Genomic DNA, 22020 nt, shown 5'->3' with positions numbered 1-22020 from the left:
GTAGAGCACTTAGCACCATACCTGGTGCTTAGTAAACGCTCAATAGATGTTACCTATTAGTTATTTTACCTTTCCAATGGGACAGTAATGCTAATGCGCAAAATGAGAACACTATTTATTTATTTATTTATTTTTGGCCGCGTTGGGTCTTCGTGGCTGCACACAGGCTTTCTCTAGTTGTGGCGAGCGGGGGCTACTCTTCATTGCAGTGCACGGGCTTCTCTTGTTGCGGAGCACAGGCTCTAGGCGCACGGTCTTCAGTAGTTGTGGCTCGCAGGCTCTAGAGTGCAGGCTCAGTAGTTGTGGCGCACGGGCTTAGTGGCTCCGCGGCATGTGGGATCTTCCCGGACCAGGGATCGAACCAATGTCCCCTGCAGTGGCAGGCAGATTCTTAACAGTGTGTTACCAGGGAAGTCCTGAGACCACTATTTAGAGTTTCACCAATGTGCATTACAATGGCTTTCATCTCTGCTATAGTCATCTTGAGTGAAGTCTGGAAATCAGTCACTTGACCATCAGACTGGACAACTCGTTTCAAATACCAGTTATTTGGTGGACATAGTAGACATCGTAATGGTGCTCAGACTCTCCATCCACATAAGAGTTTCACGGGCAGTTTGATTGTGTTTCTTCTCAATGATAAATAAACTTAGGAGTTACATTTTATCTACACTCATAGGATGAAGCTCGATTGAGAATAGTAAAAACTCTTGAAGACTTTGATCTGGGCCCAACTGAAAAGTGTGTAAGAATCAACTCAGTGTCCAGTGGTCTGGCCGAAGAAGATCTGCAGGCCCTCCTGCGGTCCCGGGTCCTTCCTTCCAGCCTGATGCTCCCGAAGGTAGAAGATCCTGAAGAAATCCAGTGGGTGAGTAGCTCATGCTTTGCTTTAATTAAAAACTCAGGAGAGGCTAACAAGGAGTAGCAGAAAGGAAGGATTTGGGTGCTGTAGGTTTTGAAAATGCATACACAGAGCCGAGAGAAAGGGAACTGAGAAAAAGGAGCAGGTCCCAAAGACCATTTCCTGCACACAAGGAGAACCTGGCTTTGCCTAAGTGTTCACTGGAACAGCTCTGCACTTGAAATGATGCTTCTGCTGCCTTAACAGATCTGTGGTTTAGACAGAACAGCCTCCTCCAGAGCAGCCCCTGGAAACCAGCTTACCTGAGACTACACCCGGCCAGGCCCTAACCCTCCACCTGGAAGAGCAGTGATTTGCATACCTCTTAGGCAGATTCATTTGAAGTCATCAGAGACAGTGAAAGCACATTAGCTGCAAAGGAAAAAATGAACCTAGAGGAGGAGAGGAAAAGGTCACTCCTTGGGGCAACTATAGGAAGAGACAGGAAGCTTTTAACTAGTGGTTTTAATTAGCACAGATATTATTTCCTGAACAGTTTTCTAGTTCATCCTTTTTAAATTGCTGACAGGTGTGTTTGTTTCATGACAGACTTTTCAGCCAATAAACCCTTGGCATGTCAAATTACTTAAGAAAACTTTGAAATGGGCCTAATTATACTATGATTGTTTTAATTGTTGAAGTGGGGTGGAGGTTGGAGGGTGAGGCTAGATTTTATTTAGGGGCTGCAGTGATTCTGCAGATCTCTGCCGAATACAGTACGGTTCCACTGTGCCACTCCTGAGAGGAGGGCCCGTGGCACCCAGGTGCTGGAAGCATGGTAAGGGCGTGTGGACAGTGGTGATTTTGATGCCACATCTAGGGTGATCCCTAAGTCTATGGCTACAACTGTAGCAATACGCCGAGTTCTAGTTGTGGCACCGAAATACATTGCTCATCTTTCCCGTGTATGTAGCTATGTTGGCTCTGTGCTTTCCAGTGCCATGGCTGCCTGCCACATGTGGCTACGGAGCACCTGAAATGTGGCCAGTCCAAATTGAGATGCGCTGTAAGATACACGGGACTTTGAAGACTTCATAGCACCCTCCCCCGAAAAAAGAATGTAAATTATCTCAATAATTTTTATGTTGATTGCATGTTGAAATGATAATATTTCAGATATATTGGGTTGAATAAACCTCTTATTAAATTCACCATCTGTTTCATCTTACTCTTTTAATGTAGCTACTAGAAAGTTTAGAATTACACATGTAGCTACCATTATTTTTCTGTCCGTCAGCTCTGCATTGGTGTCTTCCTGAAGACCTTTGTTCAAGGTCCCATATTTACTTTCAAAACTGGAGCTCTTCTCAGCAAGGTCACCCCTCAGGAGCTGGGAGATCCTAGTGATAGCAGGTTAATGTCCTCAAGAGTTCCTGCCCCATTCGAATGTGTCTTAAGTTGATTGAAATGGAATCTGAAGTCACTGTTCCCTTTTGGTTTCCTAGTTAGTGCCTATTTATCACCGTTATTACCCCTCATTTGAGAGGGGAGTGCTCACCCCAGCCTTCAGCTAAGGCCTCTGTTCGCTGTTTTAAATCCTTGGATGTGAGGAACATACCGAAATCTAAATAGGATTTCTTAGTTAACAGAAGTCTTTTGGGCTGTTTATTTTTTCCTCTCCGTTTGTATTTATGTGAAGCATAAAACCCAGAGCCTGATGCACAACTGAAAGATGGGCTTCCTTGTTTTCTTTTGTGTGAGAATCTCTTGCTGGCCTTTTGTCGCTAGTGTGGGTTCTTGTTTGACTGGCACGGCTTATTGGACTATAACAAGCGTGACTCGGCCTCCTTTGTCGTGGGACAATTCTCCCACAAATCCCGAACAGGGTGCATTCTTCCAACACACTATTGGGTGTGCACTGGAATTGAAAGAATTGCTGAGCCCTGCTACTTCATCTCCTCCCCAATCTCTTTGTGATTTTCCCCCTTCTTTTCCTCCCCCCACGCCCCCAGTCCCCTCCACCTCGCTGAAATGAACACTTTACCAGGCCGGAAACATTTAATCGTCTCCTTTTGAAAAAATTAATTGAAACTTCTCCACTAGTTACCTTTTGTGTTAGTACTTAATGCAATTTTTTAAGAAAGAAGGGGAGGAGGAGGAGGAGGATGGGCTAGAATGTTTAATTTTTAAATATGCCCCTATTGCCTTAAAAACAAAAGGCGTTAGAGATTTTTCACACTAGGAACAGGGATATTCCCTGTTGTAAAGGATATTGTAAAGGATTTACCTAGTTTTCAACTCTACAGTTTTTGGGGTTATAACCATTATCACAAAGAATGGGGCAAGTAACATTGCAAGTTTTCCTTTTTTTAACAAGAAAAACAAAATTCCTCCAGTGCATAGGTAACACCAAAATCACTAATATTTTACCACCCGTTTTCTAGCTTGAATGTGCCATAAATTAGGTTTTATTTTCATTTTCGTGGAATACTATACATTTTGTCCCCTGAAACTGTAGCCTTCTCTTCCTTCTTGCTATTTTGGTTGAGTTATTCCTTCCCTTGTAAAGTTGCTAAGGAGGCGATGATCATGGTGTCGAGGAAGGGAGGGGCACCGGGAGCAACTGGGAATAATTCTTCATTACTGAAAGCTGTGATTTATTTTAGCCTAATTGTAAAGTTACTGCAAATCGCTCAAAAGCTTTTTAAAGATCCCAGTGATTAGATTTTTTTTGGTTGGGGAGGGAGGTGCTGCACGGGCAGTGGGGGGGGGGCAGCTAAAAGGGGAAATAACACCTCTAATCCTGCTTCTGGTAAATAGGCTGCCAGCCTTTAAAATGAGTTTCCTTTCTATTAGTCAGAATATTATGCTAAGCCTTAAGCATTAGTTTTTTTATGTTGCCATAGCAGCCCTATTCCTGCAGGGTGGTGACCTGCGATGATTACAGTACAAAGCTTATAGGGTCTTGAAACCCCCTTTGAAGATGAAAAGTCTTTGATGGTTTATATTTATGCAAATCTCTTAGATATGATTTACCCAACTGAGACTGAATGGAGAGATGATTAAAATTCCCTTTTCCTTTGATATCCATTAATGGCTGAATATTCCTTAAATTTAAAATGGATATATATGTTTTTATCTTTATTTACAAAAATAGTTTTTTCGTACCTGTGTGTTTTTTTTTATCTCCCCACATCTTATTAGATCTAGATAGACATAATAGATTTACAATTTAGAGTGTGGTGGGGTTTTTTTTTTCTCCTTTGAAAGGGGTGGGGGGGAGATCTGTGCAAGAGCTTTTGTATGTTTCCAGATGATAGATTTTGGAATTTGGGCTACCCCACTGGCAGCACAGAGCTAGCTGTGAACTGGTCTCATGGAAAAAATTGGCGAGCTTTGGTCTTCAAAGAATTAAACTTCCTTTTTAAGGTCTTCCTAGGTAAGCTAAAAAATTATGAAGAAAAACCTCCGAACAAAGGGTAGTGTTGCTATAATGAATAATATGGATTCCACGTAGAAGGCTTCTGAACAGTTACACCGATGTCTGTGCAGGGTCCGAAACAAAACCAGAATGGCAGGTAGAGCAAGCCTTCATTGTTTTAGGGGCCTGCCACATGCACTGAACGAAGGGAAGGCGAGAGGCCTTAAGTAAAAACCTTTTCAAGGAAAGCATTTAAACTTGAGAATCTCTCCTTCCACCTCTTAACTCCTAGGCCTCAAATTGCGCCTTCAGAAAAAAAAACAATTTTTAATGCTTGAGGTTTTACTATTTAGTTTGCTGGGAACTTTGTTACCTTTTCTCTTTGGTCTTTCCTCTGTTTTTTCCGTTTTTTTTTTTGTTTTTTTTTATTCTTTGTGTGGATGAAAGAGGCTGGGATATTACTTCCTCAGGTCAAAGACTTAAATACTACTTCTATTCTACAGTTCAATGATTGTACATTTTTTTCCCCCCACTAGTCACCTATGACACTTTTTATTCTAGTTTTCAGACAAATTTTCATTCTACTTACAAGGCCGAAAACTTGAACAACCTATGAATTTAATCCCTTTTGTGGAAACTGCAATGGGTTTGCTCAATTTTAAGGTAAGGAAACCATAATGTGGCTAGTAAGTTAGTATTTTATTTATTACCTAAAGAGAACTTTTGTTTTCAATTTTAACATCTACTTAAAATATTTTTCTAGAAAGATTTATAAGCAAAGTAAACCTTGAGCACCATTTATTATCTGTAATAACCAAAACCAGGCTGTGAGCATCTTAGAAAACAAAGAAATAGACGCAGTAGCAAGGAAAAACTTCCTCGTCCTAAATATTTAAATGAAATATTTATATATTCCTGGCATTAATTTTAATTAAATAATCACTGTATAAATTTTTGCTGTGAATTATTACATTTATAGAATAAATGTACATGAACATTTGTCACCCTTACGAATTAACTTTCAATTATTCTTTTGTAACAATTGCCTTTTATTGGGAAATTATCAGGCCTCTTTGTAGCAACATAATCTATAATGTCTAATACATAAGATTACTATTTTTGAGTTAGTATACACACTAATTTGTACTATATTATTTCAGTTTGCCACACTAGAACATAAAATATTTCCTAATATACATTCAGGAAGATTAGCTGAGCCAAGCATTTTCACCATTGTATGGCTGCATTAAACTATTTGCCTTAGCGAATTCATAGCTAGCTTGTTTCTTCCTCTTTATCAGTGGCCATTTAAATTGTTTTCCAAAATATGCCTCATGTTCCACCTGACCTGTGAACATCATCACTGTAGTACCCCATGACCAAGGGCAGGAGAGAAGAAATACCTAAAAACAAAAACAGATAGTTGAACTGTACTGGAGAGATAATATGTGAGCAAAGGCTCCGAGAGGAAACTTTGAGAGACCTACTGGCCTATGCAGGAGGGGCAGAGTGCAAATGTTTGGGGAGCTGCTTCAGGCCTCGTGATCAGCATGTTTACACCACTAAGCACGAATCCTTCCAGCCTGCCCTATATGCGTTGAGAATATAGTCAATGCATATTTCTTAGATGCAACTAGATTCATACAGTGATTTCATTTTAAGCGCTGATTTGCCATTTTATCCATAATACACTTAGAAGCACTCACAGCCCCTGAAATTAATCAACAGTGTCCTCACCGGTTCCTCATGTCCTCCCCACCCACATATGTTAGCATGCTTTCTCTCCACCTTTGCAGCATCACAGTCCTGTCTAAGATGACTATCATTCATCTTTAATTTCACAGAGAAATGTCCAAGTTGCTTATTCATACATCCTGGATGACTTATTGCATTTTTATTTTCCCCTCTGGAGTTGTAGATTTTTGTATTGTTTGTCTTTAATCCTGAGACCATTTACTAAGAAATCTTGATCCCAATGCAAATAATCCAATTAGTTTGATTTTTAAATTCTTTCCTTTTCTCCTGTGGTTTTATGTTTATTGTTGGAGGGTCTCTTAAAGCAAAAACAAATTTTGGAAGAACAGAAATAACTTACAGTCCAATCAAAATGAGTTAACTTGAAAGTTTCTCTAAAGATTGGATGAACTAAAACTTGAACATTATAAATGTATTAATATATACTACTAACTATATTAATATAATCCATTAAGCAAAGCAAATATATGCAACATACTTACTTTGGACAATATTAAATACCTTTTGAAAGGGTTGAATTGGGGCTGTATTTTCACTGCTTTCAGCTAAACTGTGTTAAGAGGTGGAGCTTTCTGTTACTGAAATATACCATGCTGCTTCTCTCTAATGGGTGTATTTCTGTGAGCTCTGGTTCTGTTCTGCTCTTTTACAGGCAGTGTGTGAAGAAGCACTAAAGAACGGGCCTCAAGTGGGTCTTTTTCTAGATGCAGTCGTTTTTGGAGGAGAAGACTTTCGCGCCAGCATAGGTGTCAAAGACATGTTTTTCTTCTCATTCTCTCTGTGCATATGTGTATATATTTTTTCTTTGCCCCTTCAAGAATGGGCATTTACATGACAATATATATTTGCCAACCATGACAATGGTTTTTCAGCTCAATGGGCAATACTTCCTGATAATTTAGGGCACCTCATAGCTGTCCTTCTTCCAGAACACTACATCATCACTTCCGTTCATTTATAAAATAACTAATAAAAAGCCTGTCGTAGCCTCAGACATGTTCAGGCATATATGACGTCTACTGTGTTCATAATAGCTACATTATGTGAATAGCCTCTCTGTTGCTTAAATGTGTTGTTTTCCCATCAGCCAGACGGCTGTCTAGGCTTCTAACACAAATTTAAGGCAGTTTCACATTGCTTTGAAGAATCATTTTCTACATTAAATGAAGTATGTAAAAATTTTAAATAGATCTTAAATTCCCCCTAAAATACATTTCAAAACCCCTTTATTATGAAATATTTATTGAGATAGTATGCTTGTTTTCACTGATCTTCCCCATCCCTTGGGCACTATGTCTTTGGTCTTGGGTGCATGTATAACTAACTAGAGGCTGTGAGTGCATCTAGAAAAGAGGCCAAGGCCACAAAGTGTTTTCAGAACACCACTCCCAGTGACCTGAATGCAAGAGCTTTCCCTGAGCAGTGATATGGTCCAAATATAAACAGTGACAGTTACCCCACTCCTGGGGGAAAAAGAGGAGCCAGTCTTTCCAGGAGACTTTTGTGTATCCAACAGCTCAGTGGACACTTTCTGCCTCCCTCAAAATCAGTGTCCTTGCATTCCCCCAAGTTCCCCTTCCACACCCTGAAGCTGCAGTATTTGGCTCAGAACCTGTTACGACATGGCATTACAACCACAGCACACGAATTCTGTGCTCAGTGACGGAAGTTAACTATTTCCACGCACAGCTGTTTGGCTACCTTTTATGGTGCTATCTTTGGACTGACACTTTCTGAGCAATGGCAAGAAGGAAAAAATACACCAGGAGTCCTTTGTGACCTATCAAGTCATTTGTGTCTAGCTCCTGAGATAGGGAAGGGGGCTTTTCTTAATGCACGTGCAAGTAACTACATGAAAAGATGCCTTGCAAGATAAAGAGACACATGTGAGATTTAACTCTGCCTCCACATAGCCCTCTCTTCATTTATATTTGAATCATCATTTCGCTAGGGAGAAATCCCCAGGCAAACAGAGATGTCTTTACAAACGGTGTTTTTATAATAGATATCTAGGTCCAGTTTCCAAAGTTAATGTCTCCTTTCTCAGTCAACGTTCTGTTTTCAGGTGCAACAAGTAGTAAGGAAACCCAAGATATTCTCTACGCCCGACAAAAGATTGTTGTTGTAGCAAAGGCCTTTGGTCTGCAGGCCATAGACCTGGTGTACATCGACTTCCAGGATGGAGAGGGGCTTCTCAAGCAGTCGAGAGAAGGAGCTGCAATGGGATTTACTGGTATGATTCTTGATAATATCTTAGAAAGCAGTATCTAGATTAAGCAAACATTCCAGAAAAACAGAAATTTAACCAGGAACTGGTGTTTCTAATGTAGCCAGGTGTCTCATATACTTATTCCATTATTTGAAACATGAAAAAGGTATCCAGGACCAGAACCTGCCAAACAAATTGTCATGTTTGTCTTTGGCTCCACAAGTCGAAAAATAAAGCACTCGTTTTAGTTTCTTCTAATATTACTTACCAGTTTTTTCTGTCCTCTTAAGTATTTTGTTGCAGTTTTTGCTGACACGAGGGGAGGGATGAGGCCATTTTAGAAGTGTTTTTGAGGGAACTGCCATAGAATTTGAGTTGATGGGGAGAAAAAAATTTCCTCAGATATTCAAAATATTAATTTATTTCTGAAAAAAATTTAGTGGTATCTTCTTTGTTGTGTTTTTTTTTAACTCATAACTAGCTTTTTATTCTTCTGGCACTTCAAGCCCCTCCTTACTCTCCCATCCCCCAGTAAGTGTCTGTGCACCTGGTGACACCTATGGGCATTGACTGGCACTAAGATCAGTGGGTCCTCGAAATCCTGTCCTGGAGAACAGGCAGATATCTGTTGATTGGTGTGCCCAATCACTCAGATACCCAGGAGCCCAGGGAGCAACCGAAAATTGTATTTTTGCAACAGAAATCTATTTTTTGAAAAACCACAATACGATTCTGTACACAAACACATGTCAGCAGTTGCACACACACACGTACACAACCATGGGTAAAAAACACCATAAGCTCTTTTATTCTTATTTGTTTTCCTCCTGCAAGTTCTAAGGATATCCTGATCAGAGATGCACCCAGAAAATAAGGAAAAGAGACAAGCATCCATGCTATTCCTTTTGTAAATATTTTTGAAATGTGTTCATTTAGAGGTTAATGAAAGAAACATTTCATAAAGTGACCTTCAGTGTAAAAGATACCTTCGTGGATGCTAATTTAACCCAAAGTAAAATTGAAAGACTGTAGAAACCATTTTAGTGTTACAGTAGAATTAAATAATGCTCTGACCTTTGTGTTTGTGTTTTTAACATGAAGAGTTAAAATGTGATTCCCCCAATTTGTTAAATAAATAAATAAATGTCTATTATAGAGAAATATTTCTCAATCATCTGAGCTATTAATAAATGAATCCTCCCTACATTTAATAGTGACTGAGAAAGAAAGAGTCCCTCCACTGAATCCCTGGCGTTGTCCTTGTCTCTGTGCCTGTGACACCTGCCTCCTTCCAACGACCTGTTAGGATGTGGCCCAAATGGAAAAGTTGGAGAAAAACTCCATGAACTCTATCTAACAGACCCCGATGTTGTTGGTCTAAAATATGTGGCTTTGGCTGCCAAGCAGCCAGATGTTGCTCTGAAATGGGCACTAATACAATAAAAAATAGAAAACACTAAATTGATGGGGGCCTCTCTCACCATCACTCAGGATAACCTGGGTGTCCTCTGCTTCCTCTGGGGTAAATGTTTGCTCCAGAACTTATAAGGGAGTTTGAGAGTTTCTCCAAGAGACGGGACTGAATTAAATTGGTCCCTAATTCAATCGTAGAAGACAAGTTATTGCAAATCAGATTTAAATTTCTAGACTGTGCCCAACTCAGCATGAGGAGCTTACGGACTTGGCACTATTGTTTCTCAACAACGGGGAGTATTAAATCAGAAACAAAATGGAAGTGGGAGGGAGAGGGGAGAGGATGAGGAGGCACGGAGGGTACAGTGCCCGTTATACATTCAAGTGAACTAGTCAGTAAAGGAGGAAGCTAAACGTCAGAGCCATTTTGCAATTTTTAGAAAGAAGGTCTTTATTGTCCCAATTATATTTCTATACACCAAGAAAAGGTAATTAGTCTGATAATAAGATAGGAGATTATTTGTAGTATTTTTAAACAATAAATGCTTTAATGAGTATTTTAGACCACTCACGATCTGCTTGTCCTAATTATTTATCACTTAATTGCCATACTTTGGGCTTTGCGCAAGAAGGGAGAAAAGGAAGGAAAGAAGGAAGGAAAGAAAGGGGAAGGAAGGAAGGAGGGGAAGAAAGAAGGAGAGCTACACACCCTATCTGAAGCAAGTGGTTGAAAGTTTTAAAATTCAATAAAGTATTACGTTATCCGTAACACTGATAAGGATCTGTGCTAATAAGGATTTTCTCGACTTTTAAAAATTAGATATTTTTTAATGAGTTGTAGGTTTTTTGAAACTTAGCCATGTAACAAACAGCTGGTTACAGTTTCTTTTCTGTATTCATTGTTTCATGAGGCCGCAATCCATGTAAATTGATTTTAAATCAATGCATTGGCTGTATAAATGACTATTAACTTTAGGAATTATTTTTATAAAAAGAAACCAAAAATAAATCTTAGAATAAATCTTTAACAGCCTACTTAGTCATCACAGTTATTCTAGTACTACATGCTGAGAAGAAAGATTATAAATATGAAGCACTATAGGTTTTCTTCTTTTTTGCAGTCTTTTGTAGAAGACAAAAATGACACCGTCATACAGTTACCTAAAAGATTTGACAGGTATTGATTTAAAGCACGATATATCAAGTGGTACTGTAAAAAGGATTTCATGGTCATAAATTTTAATGTCTTCCAATTTTGCACCCTCTCAGTAACTTGTCATAACAACTCTTCTGTATAAAATATTTGCTTTGCTCCCACATGGCATTAAAGTCTGATGTTCAGTTGTTGGGATATATAAGATTTGACGAAAGATAACTTCACATGTGAAGGTTCATAAATTTCTAAAACCTAACACATATCTTAAAATTAGCCTCAGTACCAAAATATGGCTACTTAAAAGCCATCATTAGTTTCACAGCATTGTAAATAGTTTATGTTTGCTTCTCAATTTATAGTGTCTGTACCAAGAAGTTCCCATGAAATCTGGCTTTTTACACATCAGTGTAAATTATGTACATAAATTATAAAATTCAGGACTAACAATTAGTACAAAATGACTACCAGAACTGACATCCTTTATTAATAATATTGTAACAACTGTTAGATTGCTTAAATATAATTTCAATATCTACTATTGAAAAAAGTCTCATTTGTCATCATTGATGTTATTTGTTCCCAGAAATTATTCCTCAAATAATTTAAAACATCTTTATTTATATAAGATTTTAATGTTTTATTAGTATGCTGACAGATAATGAAATAGCAACATGAAGATGTTTTAATTATGCTACTGTAAAGAAAAGATATTGTTATATTTATTTACTTAAACTCTTTTTCATGAAATAGTAAAAAAATTTTTTTAGAAACATTGTTCTTTTTTCTATTTGACAGAATAATGACAGTAACAGGAATGCACCTTTTATAAAACATCAAGGATATAATTTGTACTGGCTATATGTTAAAGGAGCTATTTCAAAAGCAAAGCAAATTGATATGCCAACAAATATACTTAGCAGAGTAAATTATCATTAAGTGTACATTCATTTTTAAATAACCAAATATGTCTATAATTTTATCATATAATAAAATATAATCTCATCAGTATTATAACATTAAATTATGTTGCATTTTATCAATGACCTGATTAGATTCCACTCTTCCCTGATTGTTAAATTGTTTTTTTAATGACTACATGATTTCATAGAATCCTGTGACTCTTATCTTTGTATAATGTTTTAATTTAAGATTCCTTTTTAAAGCTTTTTTAAAACTGTTACTACAGAAATAAGATTTCTTCTGGGGTGTCTAAGCATCTGTATAAAGGAGAAATATCCAATCTTCATCCCATAAGCAAAAAGGGAAAATCTGAGGGGGTTTTTTTTGGTTAGAGAAACTTTATGTAATTTTTTATTTAAACATTTTTAAATGGAGTAATCTAGAGATCACAGTGTTCAAACCTGCCTTCTGTTTTACTATACTGAATAAAATTTTTTTCATTGAAATCCAATTTTCTATTAGTGGTTAGAAGGGATACACTAAGTTCATCTAAAAGAAAGAAAATTGAATGTATTATTGTAAGACACTATTGATATTAATATAGTTGTAATGTCTGCTTCTGTAAGCTTTATGAAAACCAACAGACCACTTTTAAAAGAAATCATGGAAGATGGGATAATGGTACAGAATAAGCAAAAGACAACTTGCAAAATTGGAAAGAATTAACATGTAATTTTTTTTCTACTTTAACTCAAAATAATCACTTTAATTTGCAGACATTATCCTTTTAAAGTTCCAGCCAAGCAGTTATTCAACGAGCTGCCTGGTCAATCCACCTGTAACTAAAAATGAGAGATTATCTGCTCTAAGATGGCATTTCTATAGGATCAGAAACACAATTACTCCCATTGTTGTATTTGTTCTTATGGAGTATTCTGGAAAAGCCTGCCTGATTGTGTTATTTTCTTTTTAAAAAGTTCTAAAAATAATTAGTTATTTTACATACAGACTGTAAGGCATTCAGGAGACTGGCGTGGTTGAGACATTTTGTTTGAACATGTGTTTGTTGTTTTGTGTCTCCGGTGTTATTAATCTTTCTGTAGGTAAGCAGGTGATACACCCTAACCAAATTGCAGTGGTCCAGGAGCAGTTTTCTCCTTCCCCTGAAAAACTTAAGTGGGCTGAAGAACTGATTGCTGCCTTTAAAGAACATCAACAGTTAGGAAAGGTAAATGTTTTGTTAATGCCTTGAAACATTGGTGAATCTGGCGTTTAAGATACTGTGGGGAAGAATGAAAAAATATATACTGTTTGAGTGGTTTTTAAAAACGCGTATTTTGAGGAGGAGGATATGTGTGGGCTTAGGGGGGACAACATTTATCACTGAGAAATTCACTTAAGGTAAATTTGCCCTTCCACGTTCCTAAATATTTCACTCACTGGATCTCAAGTTTCTCATTTTATTCTTTTCATAAACTATATTGGCAGCCTTAGAGAAAATAGAAGTCTGTTTAGTTTTACTCTACAGACCCGATGCAGCATTCATATGAAAATAATTTTAGATCAGAATGAGAGCAAGTTGTAATGAAATAAACACAGTTTGATCAAATGGTTCTTTTGGAGAGAAGAAATAAATTTCAAGTTATTTTAATTTGGGGAGAAAAAAGTACAAAAATCTCCGGTTTAGTCATTTAAGAGTGGGAGGTTGTATATGTGTTAGTACCAATTTCTGGACCTGAGATTTGGATAGAATAGAAAGCAAATTAACACTGGAGTATGGTTGTTCCTAATTTAGTGCATCATTGAGCCTCGCGTTTCCTGCTCTGTGGGTTTCTGCTATGTAAATACTGCAGTGGTGATGCACAATCTGTCTCCACTTTGTGCCAGTAACACTTAAATTAGGTGTCGCCTGAAGGAAGATTTTATGCTAGTTGCAGCATTGTCAGTTAATTATCTTAAAGGTTATTTGCAATAATACCGTTTGCCTCTTTTTAAGAGGATGGGGGGAAAGTTGCATTTATAAATCCATCCTAGAGGTTATATCTAAACCTGGCCTTGTTACTTACATAAGGAGTGAAGTTTTGATGCCTGTAATGCAAAAGTACGTAGGGGAGAAAGAATGTTGAAACATTATGAAAGTTCTAAATGTTAAACGGTACCCCCTACAAAAAAAAAAAAAGAACAAAATTGGTTTTCAGTGGTGAACCGGTGACATCAGTGTGAGAAGTGTGGCTTACACTTTTCACTGGCAGTAAAAGCACCTAAAAATCCCAGGACTTTCGAAAGTAGGTAACAATGTTAAGTGGGTCACTCCCTCCCTCTCATTACCTGCCTTCAGCTCCAGCCATGCTCGCATGCTCACCCTCACACACATTCAGGCTCATCTTTGCACACACTTGCACTTAAAATCAAAAGACGGAATATATGACACTGGAGACATCCCATTTGGACTATACCAGTTTCAGGATAAACAGCAACCTTTCCTTTCATATCAGTAGTGACCATCAAAAAAAACATATTGCAGTGCATAAAAAGATTTTTTCAGTTGACATTATGTTTTATGTCCATTTCTATATCTTGATCCCAAAATCCAGATCCTCCATGAATAAATATAGGTATTTATCTAGAGAGAAGAGCCATATACTTTTACATTTATACATGCAAATAACTCCATCCACTCCCCTCTCCTGCATGCTTGCCTGTGCAGACACTCACTAAATGTTCTGTACCTCTGTGTGTGCCTTATGCCAGCTAAGGATATGTACCTGATAATACTTCCTACTGAAGCAAACTGAGGCAGGATGGGGACCATCAAAACAGCAGACCAAGTAGAGTTCCAGTCTGGGCTAACACTGCCTTCTTGAACTATCTACACTGGGTTTCACATTGGATAAAATCAAAGGGCGCCACTGGCATTATAAGCAGCTAGAGGTATGGAAGAAGTTACCTAAGTTTCAGTAGCCAGCAAAGAAAATTCAAACTAGAAACACACTCTTTTACCAGCATTTAAGTTCCTGAATGAGGGAAAAACAGCACTTTTCCATTATATCTTGAAAGTGCTATTCCCAGGGAAAATTGCCCTAAAGTGTCCTTGCCTTTTGATGATGGCAACTTAGATGTTAAATTCTGAACTTTTTTTTTTTTTAAATAAGAAAAGCCCTCTTGTTGGGACATATGCTTTCACAACAGTGTGGTAGAATAGCTTTTCTTAACACAGAACCATAGAAATTAGAGCAGAAGGGAGACTAACTATTAGGTCATTTCTTCCCTGCCCCATTCGTGTAGGTTTGTTTCCTACAGCAAATTCTCCTGGTGCTTTGTCCAGCAAGGTTTAAATGATTCAAGTAATGGGGCTTCCAGTGGGGACATATGGTTATTTTATCCAGTCCGCATGTTTCTTTCACCTTGCCTATAAATTGGCTGGTCACAAAAATTGGGTCTGCAGGTAGGTGACTCTGGGTCTTGAGGGGTCTTGGGGTTTAAATAATGTAGGTTCTGTTTGTAAAGATTTAGTATAAATAGGTCGCTCAGTTGTATAAAATATTGCTTCCAACAAACATCTAATCTGTTTTATTTCAAATGTGACTCACTGATGAAAACATAAACCCTCGGATACTTTGTCCAGAGCACAGGTGACTCTCTCAACAATGGGAAACTGATGGTTTGTGTCCTAGTGAGATACTTATAATTTTCTAAAAGACCTTTTTTCGCCCTCTGATGAAAATTTCATTCAAGTAATGCTTTCAAGCAGAAATGACCCAAGAAGGCAAAATTATGTATCATTGTTTTTCTCTACTTCCTGCTCCCATCTTAAATTATGTTCTGCCCTAAGATGAAAGGTATAGCTGAAGTTCACAGTTAGTGCTGGGTCATTAGTATTTTCTATAGTGATAATAATATTATTATTCAAAAATTAAAGTTCTGCCTTTTTTTTTCCTGTCTCCTCCAAATAACAAACTTCATGAGAATACTTAGATCACAAGTAGATAAATTATTGGGGTTTAGTCTTTAGTATCACGGCAATTTTTTTGTTCTATATTAATTAAAAGTTCTAAGGAAATAAAGTTTGATGCCCTTAGTCTAATGTTGGCTAAAAAATACTTTACATTAAAAAATAATAAAAAATAACTATCTGCTCATATAATCTGTCTCTGTTTGGCAGGTAGTGATACTTGTGACTGCTTTGTTTCAGGAAACTAAAGATATTTATTTTCAGGCTAAAAAATTTTGTCTGGCATGACAGTCCCTATCATAAGAATTAGGGCTATAGATTGATATTAGGGACTCATTAAAATCTGTTGGAAAAAGTTTAAACATTCCACATGCTCTATGCTCCTATTTTAATTCCCATAAGCTAAAATATTTCTACTTTAGCTGACACCAGTTGTGAGGTATATATCCACACTATTAATCACACTTGATTTTTTCTTTCATCCTTCCAGAAAAATATAATTTGAGATACAACCTGTGTGTCATTAACTATTTTAGTCTCAAATTATTTGGTGAAATATTTTAGCCAGGATAAATCACTCCCATGTGATTTGTTTTAAATTTGTAAAGTATTTTCTTAAAAGTTAATTTCATTTTTGATGTCATTTTTTCGTAATAACAATGATTCCAATATTTGAAAATTCTCCATTCAGAACTGAATTTAGTATTGTTCATTTTAAAATATGATTTTAACACTTGTTTTGTTATCAACTAAGAACTGTATCTACTATGAAATTGGATAATTGAAATCATCCCAAGCAAATAATTAGTTAATATTAGATGATATCAATAGAAACTGTAATTTGTATATAAGTATATACATATACATATTTATACTATATATATATATATTCATATATGTATGCTACTGAGTATTTTTTCACATCTATATTATAAACTCAGTGCTAAATTCATCACCTCTTAGGCAAAAATGACAGCTAAAGGAAATAGTCAGTTGCTTTTTTAAAATGATTGATAATCCCAGGAAATCCTACATGAAGAATTTACCATTTCTTTTCAAATGGTGGCTCAAACAGAAAAATATGAAAAAATAGCAAAAGGTATTAAGAATAGCAACATGTATTACATGAGATCGATCTTTAAAGGTACTTTGCTAGAATATTCATATTTCTGCAGTGTCTGGCTACCAGTATAGCTTCATTTTCAGTATTCTAAGCACTCTATTCATAGTAAATCTGTAAATGCTTAATTTGGGTTTGGAAGGATTTTGTTTAAATTTTTCAATATTTTTTGTTCATTATAGATTTGCAAGCTGGGTAAAAACCGAGGAAGGGAAAGTGTCCACCTTTAAAATCTAGGTTCCACTAGTAATTATAAGGTCAAAAATAAGGTCACTAGCTGACATAACAACTATAAACAACCACATAACTGATACATCCTAACTTCACTCAAGAGAGAGCGATAATGCAGATCAACATGTTTACATTACTAAGCAAATCCTCTATAGGAGTATAAATTGGGAACTTATATCTTAATAAAGAAAGAAAAAAGAAAGAGGTTTTTTCCCTCATGTAAGTCTTTTCATCTAGAAAATTACAAAGATTAATTCCCCCTCCCCAATATTGAAAGCAAATTATTTTCATAGGTATCTGATTACGGCTCAGACACCTTTCGTTTGTGTTTCCAAATGCAGGACTTTACAAAAGAAATACTGTTTGGTCCAGATGGCCTTCTAGAAGGCTCCCTGAGAGAACTCAGAAGTCTCTCTAGCCAAAAATATTGTTTCCGCTTATTCAAGTGCCAGAAATCCCACTGCCACTCTTTCACGCAGATCAAATAAACCATCCAAAGATTTGGTTGTTGTCTTTGTCAAAGGAAGGGGTTGATTCCACTAATAGACAACAGTGTGCCCTCCCACACTCATGCATCCCACTGCCCACAGTCTTGCCCCCTTTATTTGTAAGCAGAAATGCTAAAATCAGAACTGAGTGATTGCCAGTGAAAATGAAAGAGGAAGGGACATCACTCTACTTTTAAGATGCTTAGTTATTGCATTTCTCCATTTATTTCCTTGTTCATTGGAAATCTTTAGAACTATATCGCATAATTTTGACTTTAAAAAGTCAAGTTCTTAGAAAATTTGAGAGTCTGCCAATGGTGACTTTAAGGTTGATTTGATTAACAACAAATTGCAGATTTCTAAATGTTTAAAGCAAGGCAGTACAGTTTTACTGCTGATCATATCCTATTTCACATAGGCTTAGTGGCAAGTGGCTGATTTAGTGTTAGAGGATAAGAGATTTTGTATGTAGGTTAAGTCTGATAATTTTTAAAGTTGTTTGTTTCATCCTTAATTTATAACACATTCTGAAGGATATTTTAATCAAAATACTTCTGGTTTATATGTTTCAGAATTTTTTTCTTGCTCAATTAAAATTTTAAAAAATGTAATTCTGTTAGATGAAATCTCAGAAATATTCTAGTTAAATCCCTTCGGTTTACAACTTATAAAATACACTGAGACCCAACTTGGGTTTGGAAGTTACCCAAGGTCACTCACAGCCAAGGTGGTTCTAGAGACCTGACCAGAATTTGGGGATCACTTTGTAAATAAAGATAAGAACATAGCTTAAATCTGGTTTCAGTTCGGTCACAATGAATCTGCACACTAATGACCAAAACTAGATAGAGCTTTAAAGGTATTGTCACAAACAGAATGTGAATTTCATTCATTAGTTCAGATTAGAATCTTTTCCTTAGTCATGCACTTTTTTTTTTTTTTACATGAGCAGTAACTGATGAGGAAGGAAAGAGCAGAGAGTATCCCTGTACCTTCCCAAACTTCCTAGCTATTATTCCCCACATCGCTCCCTCCTTCTCAGTTCTGAACCCTGCGCTTGTCCACTGCCCTGCCCCAGAAAGACTTCTTGGCTCTGATCACTGCAAACCTCATTCTGTTTTATTAGTCATTCAGTCTCCTAAGGTAGGTTGGAAACTCTCAGAGCAAGACCGGGGGCCTTTGGCAAAGAGGCCATATCTGGCCCCAAGCTCAGTTTCATCTCACTCAAAGGACAAGTTCCCAAAGTCCTGTTTTCAGTTACACCTGTGGTCGCAAAAACACACCATGCCTTTCAGTGCCTTTAATAGCAAGAGCCAAATAAGGGCCATGAAAGGTTTTACTCCTTGGACATCTTTCTCTCTTTTCCTCTTACGGTATTTCTCCCTCTTAGGATGTGTGGGTCTGCATGTGTGTTTCTGTATATGTCCTTCCTGTTCCTTCCCCGTTCCTCTTTCCATGGATTCTTTTTTGTTTCCTCTTTTTCTTTATATCTCTCTTCCTTTCTCACCACATCACCTCCACACCCTGCCACTACCCCATGCCTTCTCTCCTTCAGCTGATTATAATAGAGAAGTTCAGAACATTCTTTTAATATTTTGTGGTACTTATTAAAGAATTTTGTAATTCTTTTTATATTAAAAGCAGCCAAATGGAGCTTTTACTTTACTAAGAAATATAAATCAAGAGTTTCTAGAATTCTCTTTTTTTTTTCATTTTAGGTTAGTGGACCTCAATGAAAAAAAAAAGTGGGAGAATTTTCCACCACTACCCCAGAGAGTAAAGAATTCTTTCTATCACAGATCTCCCTGCAGCATCTTGGATGGAAATAGGTACACAATATACATTTAGTAAATACTGTTTAGCTAACTGGTTTCTAAATTTCTGACAGTGCTAAAAAGAAATTATTCATTTTACTTTTTAACAGTATATATGGTACTGACCTTTTTTCCCTTCTAAAAAAGTTGAAAGAAAAATTTTCACCAATTATTTCATCAGTTATTGTTCATCAGTTGTATTTTAGTAAATGTTTAAAGTTTAAAGTGCCTTCTAGTTAACGTTAGTTCATTTAGATATATTTTCCAAAGAAAGAATAATGCTACAGCATTTAAAATAGAAGTTTAATATTATTAGTCTTAGCTGCAAGCTGCTATAAAAAGGCCCTCGTTCTCTGCTTTTCTCATAGGCAATATCAGCTTAAATTTGACATAAAATATTCTGAATTAAATGCAAGTATTTACACATTTACCTCAGGATTAAAAATAAAATATTTTCCAAGATTTCTATTTCAGAAAAAATCTGAGAGGTGATAGTTGCAGAACTCTATGTAATTAGTAAAAGTCAATAAATTATACACTTAACAATGGGTGAAGTTTATGGTATGTAAATTATACCTCAATAAAGCTATTAAAAAACAGAAAATTAAGCACAACGTCTAATGTGCTAGCATATGTGGAAACCCCTTTAGATTGCAATATGCTTATAAATCCAATTGTTTCACCTCGGTAGGTAGCTTTCCATGTGGCATACTTGGCCTGATTTTTCCAGATTTCCTTATCAAAAGATATTTAAAATAAAGACTTGTCTATTCCTGTCTCATCATTTTGCCTGAATATTTTAAAAGATAAATCCTGTTGCCTACGTTTAGTGGGTTCTGAGAAGAATTTTAAAAACAGAAGGCACCTTTGGTCTCCCTATCCGTTTGTGAAGTAAGGATGCTCTGGTCCACTGAGACCCTCCATCTGGGCAAGTAGACAACTCAGGACTGGTCACATATTAAGATAATTGACCTAAACATTCACCTCAGCTCTCCTCCCTACTGTTCAGCCACCTCCATCTTCCCTGCCAAATTCATCTTCCAAATCTTCTACTTATTCTTCTTTACTCCTCCAGCTTCGTAAAACTATTGGTAAAGTCCCAAATTAATCTTACCAGTGTCCAACACATGAGTGTTTCTATTTCCTGTGTAGGGCTAAAGCTAAATAATTTCGTGCTTCCTTTTTAAAAAGCAAGATGTTAATGATGTCCCTTCCTTTTACATCCACTCAGGTCCCACGTTCCAAAGAATTTCCTCTTTTTATAAACGTGTCAGGCCATTTGTCTTCACTAGTAGTCTTCCTTTTCCTTCTCACCATCTGCTGAAAACTGTCCTGTTTCACCACTGCCTCCAGCATAGCTGTGCTCCCAACTGCTGGTCACCTGCATCTGATTCGTATCTCCTCCGGCTGATAAGTTTTTTAATTCTTTTAAATGGATTTAAGAGAATTAAATACAGAGGGGCCGCTTGGACAGGTGATTCCCCACATCCTCTCAGGCAGCACTGACCTGGCAGCTGGAACTGCACTGGGGGGTGTACAGGACCCTCCATCCCATTCTCCATGGAGGGTTCTGTGCTCTTTTTTCAAGCCAGAGAGCCACAGGGGAAAGACAGGGGGAGGGATAGGAGGGAGCTTCTCCAGACTTTTCCGCCTTTCAGAACTTGGAAAATAAATCCAACAGGCTGCCCAGGATGCAGGATACCCAGCACCCGACACCCCCTCAGAGGCTGTGCTCTGACGCAGGGGCTGAAGGGATCCTGTTGAAGCAGTTCAGTAGGCCCGAACTGTCACTATATTCCCCAGTCAGGCACAAAACAAACCCCCTTCAAATATTTCAGCTGTTACATTCTTATGAATCATTTAAAGGGTCTCCCCATCTAAGGCCACGGAATATCACCTGTCAGAATTTCAGTGCTAGTAGTAAGGACAGATTAGCCAAATGTGAATTGCCCATGTTGAAAGACTTCAGTTGAGCTTTTAGAAATTTCAAGTAGAGATATATTAACATCTGTAAATTCTCTGGTCATAGAGTGAATGATTATTGAATTTTAATTCAAAATATTAAAATACCTATCAAATTATCACTACAATTTAAAGTGTTAAAAAAAGAAAAACATGTTCTCTATTCCCCAAGTCCTCAATAGTATTCTTTTACTCTCGATGGCAGTTTTAAAAGATGGTTTATCCATAAAACAAAGGGTTACTGATATTCAGAAGCACATACAAAGATCAAATGTCACCTCCTTTAATCCTTCTTACAAATGCTTTGGGTTTTTTGAGGACTTAAAATGTCATTCACATTTTTATTAGTGAATTTTTTCTCACTGAAAATATCCTTTGGTATTTCTGCCATCATAATAATTATAGTAAAAGCTTCCAAGTGGAAACTCAGGATGGAAGCACGTTACATTTCAGTTATTCCCAAGTCAGTTATTAAAATTGCATTTTCACATACTTGCTTATCTGGGCCTTACCTATATATCATTAATTTTTTCAGCCTCATTCTAAGTAATAATATCTCTGGGGGCTTCCCTGGTGGCGCAGTGGTTGAGAGTCCGCCTGCCGATGCAGGGGACGCGGGTTCGTGCCCCAGTCCGGGAAGATCCCACATGCCGCGGAGCGGCTGGGCCCGTGAGCCATGGCCTCTGAGCCTGAGCGTCCGGAGCCTGTGCTCCGCAACGGGAGAGGCCACAACAGCGAGAGGCCTGCGTACCGCAAAA

The 22020-nt window shown here is 37.3% G+C and overlaps 1 protein-coding gene across 4 annotated transcripts in view; it reads left to right on the top strand.

Moving 5' to 3' along the window:
• Nucleotides 1–22020, top strand: part of CLYBL (citramalyl-CoA lyase) — a 245318-nt gene that overhangs the window by 214896 nt on the left and 8402 nt on the right. For 3 of the 4 annotated variants that reach the window (XM_024740131.1, XM_024740143.1, XM_024740138.1), the window contains exons 3-7: nucleotides 680–868; nucleotides 4824–4925; nucleotides 6670–6763; nucleotides 8083–8250; nucleotides 12799–12923. In XM_024740131.1, coding sequence (XP_024595899.1) covers nucleotides 680–868; nucleotides 4824–4925; nucleotides 6670–6763; nucleotides 8083–8250; nucleotides 12799–12923 — 678 coding nt within the window. Of the gene's footprint in view, nucleotides 1–679; nucleotides 869–4823; nucleotides 4926–6669; nucleotides 6764–8082; nucleotides 8251–12798; nucleotides 12924–19204; nucleotides 19316–22020 lie in introns of all 4 variants that reach the window. The other variant, XR_003002557.1, reaches the window with a different exon arrangement.

Source organism: Neophocaena asiaeorientalis, unplaced genomic scaffold, assembly GCF_003031525.2.
Source record: "Neophocaena asiaeorientalis asiaeorientalis breed wild unplaced genomic scaffold, Neophocaena_asiaeorientalis_V1.1 scaffold9, whole genome shotgun sequence".
In the NCBI taxonomy this organism is placed as follows: Eukaryota; Metazoa; Chordata; class Mammalia; order Artiodactyla; family Phocoenidae; genus Neophocaena; species Neophocaena asiaeorientalis.
Note: the sequence above shows the minus strand (reverse complement) of the source record. Positions and strands in the feature narration are given on the sequence as shown.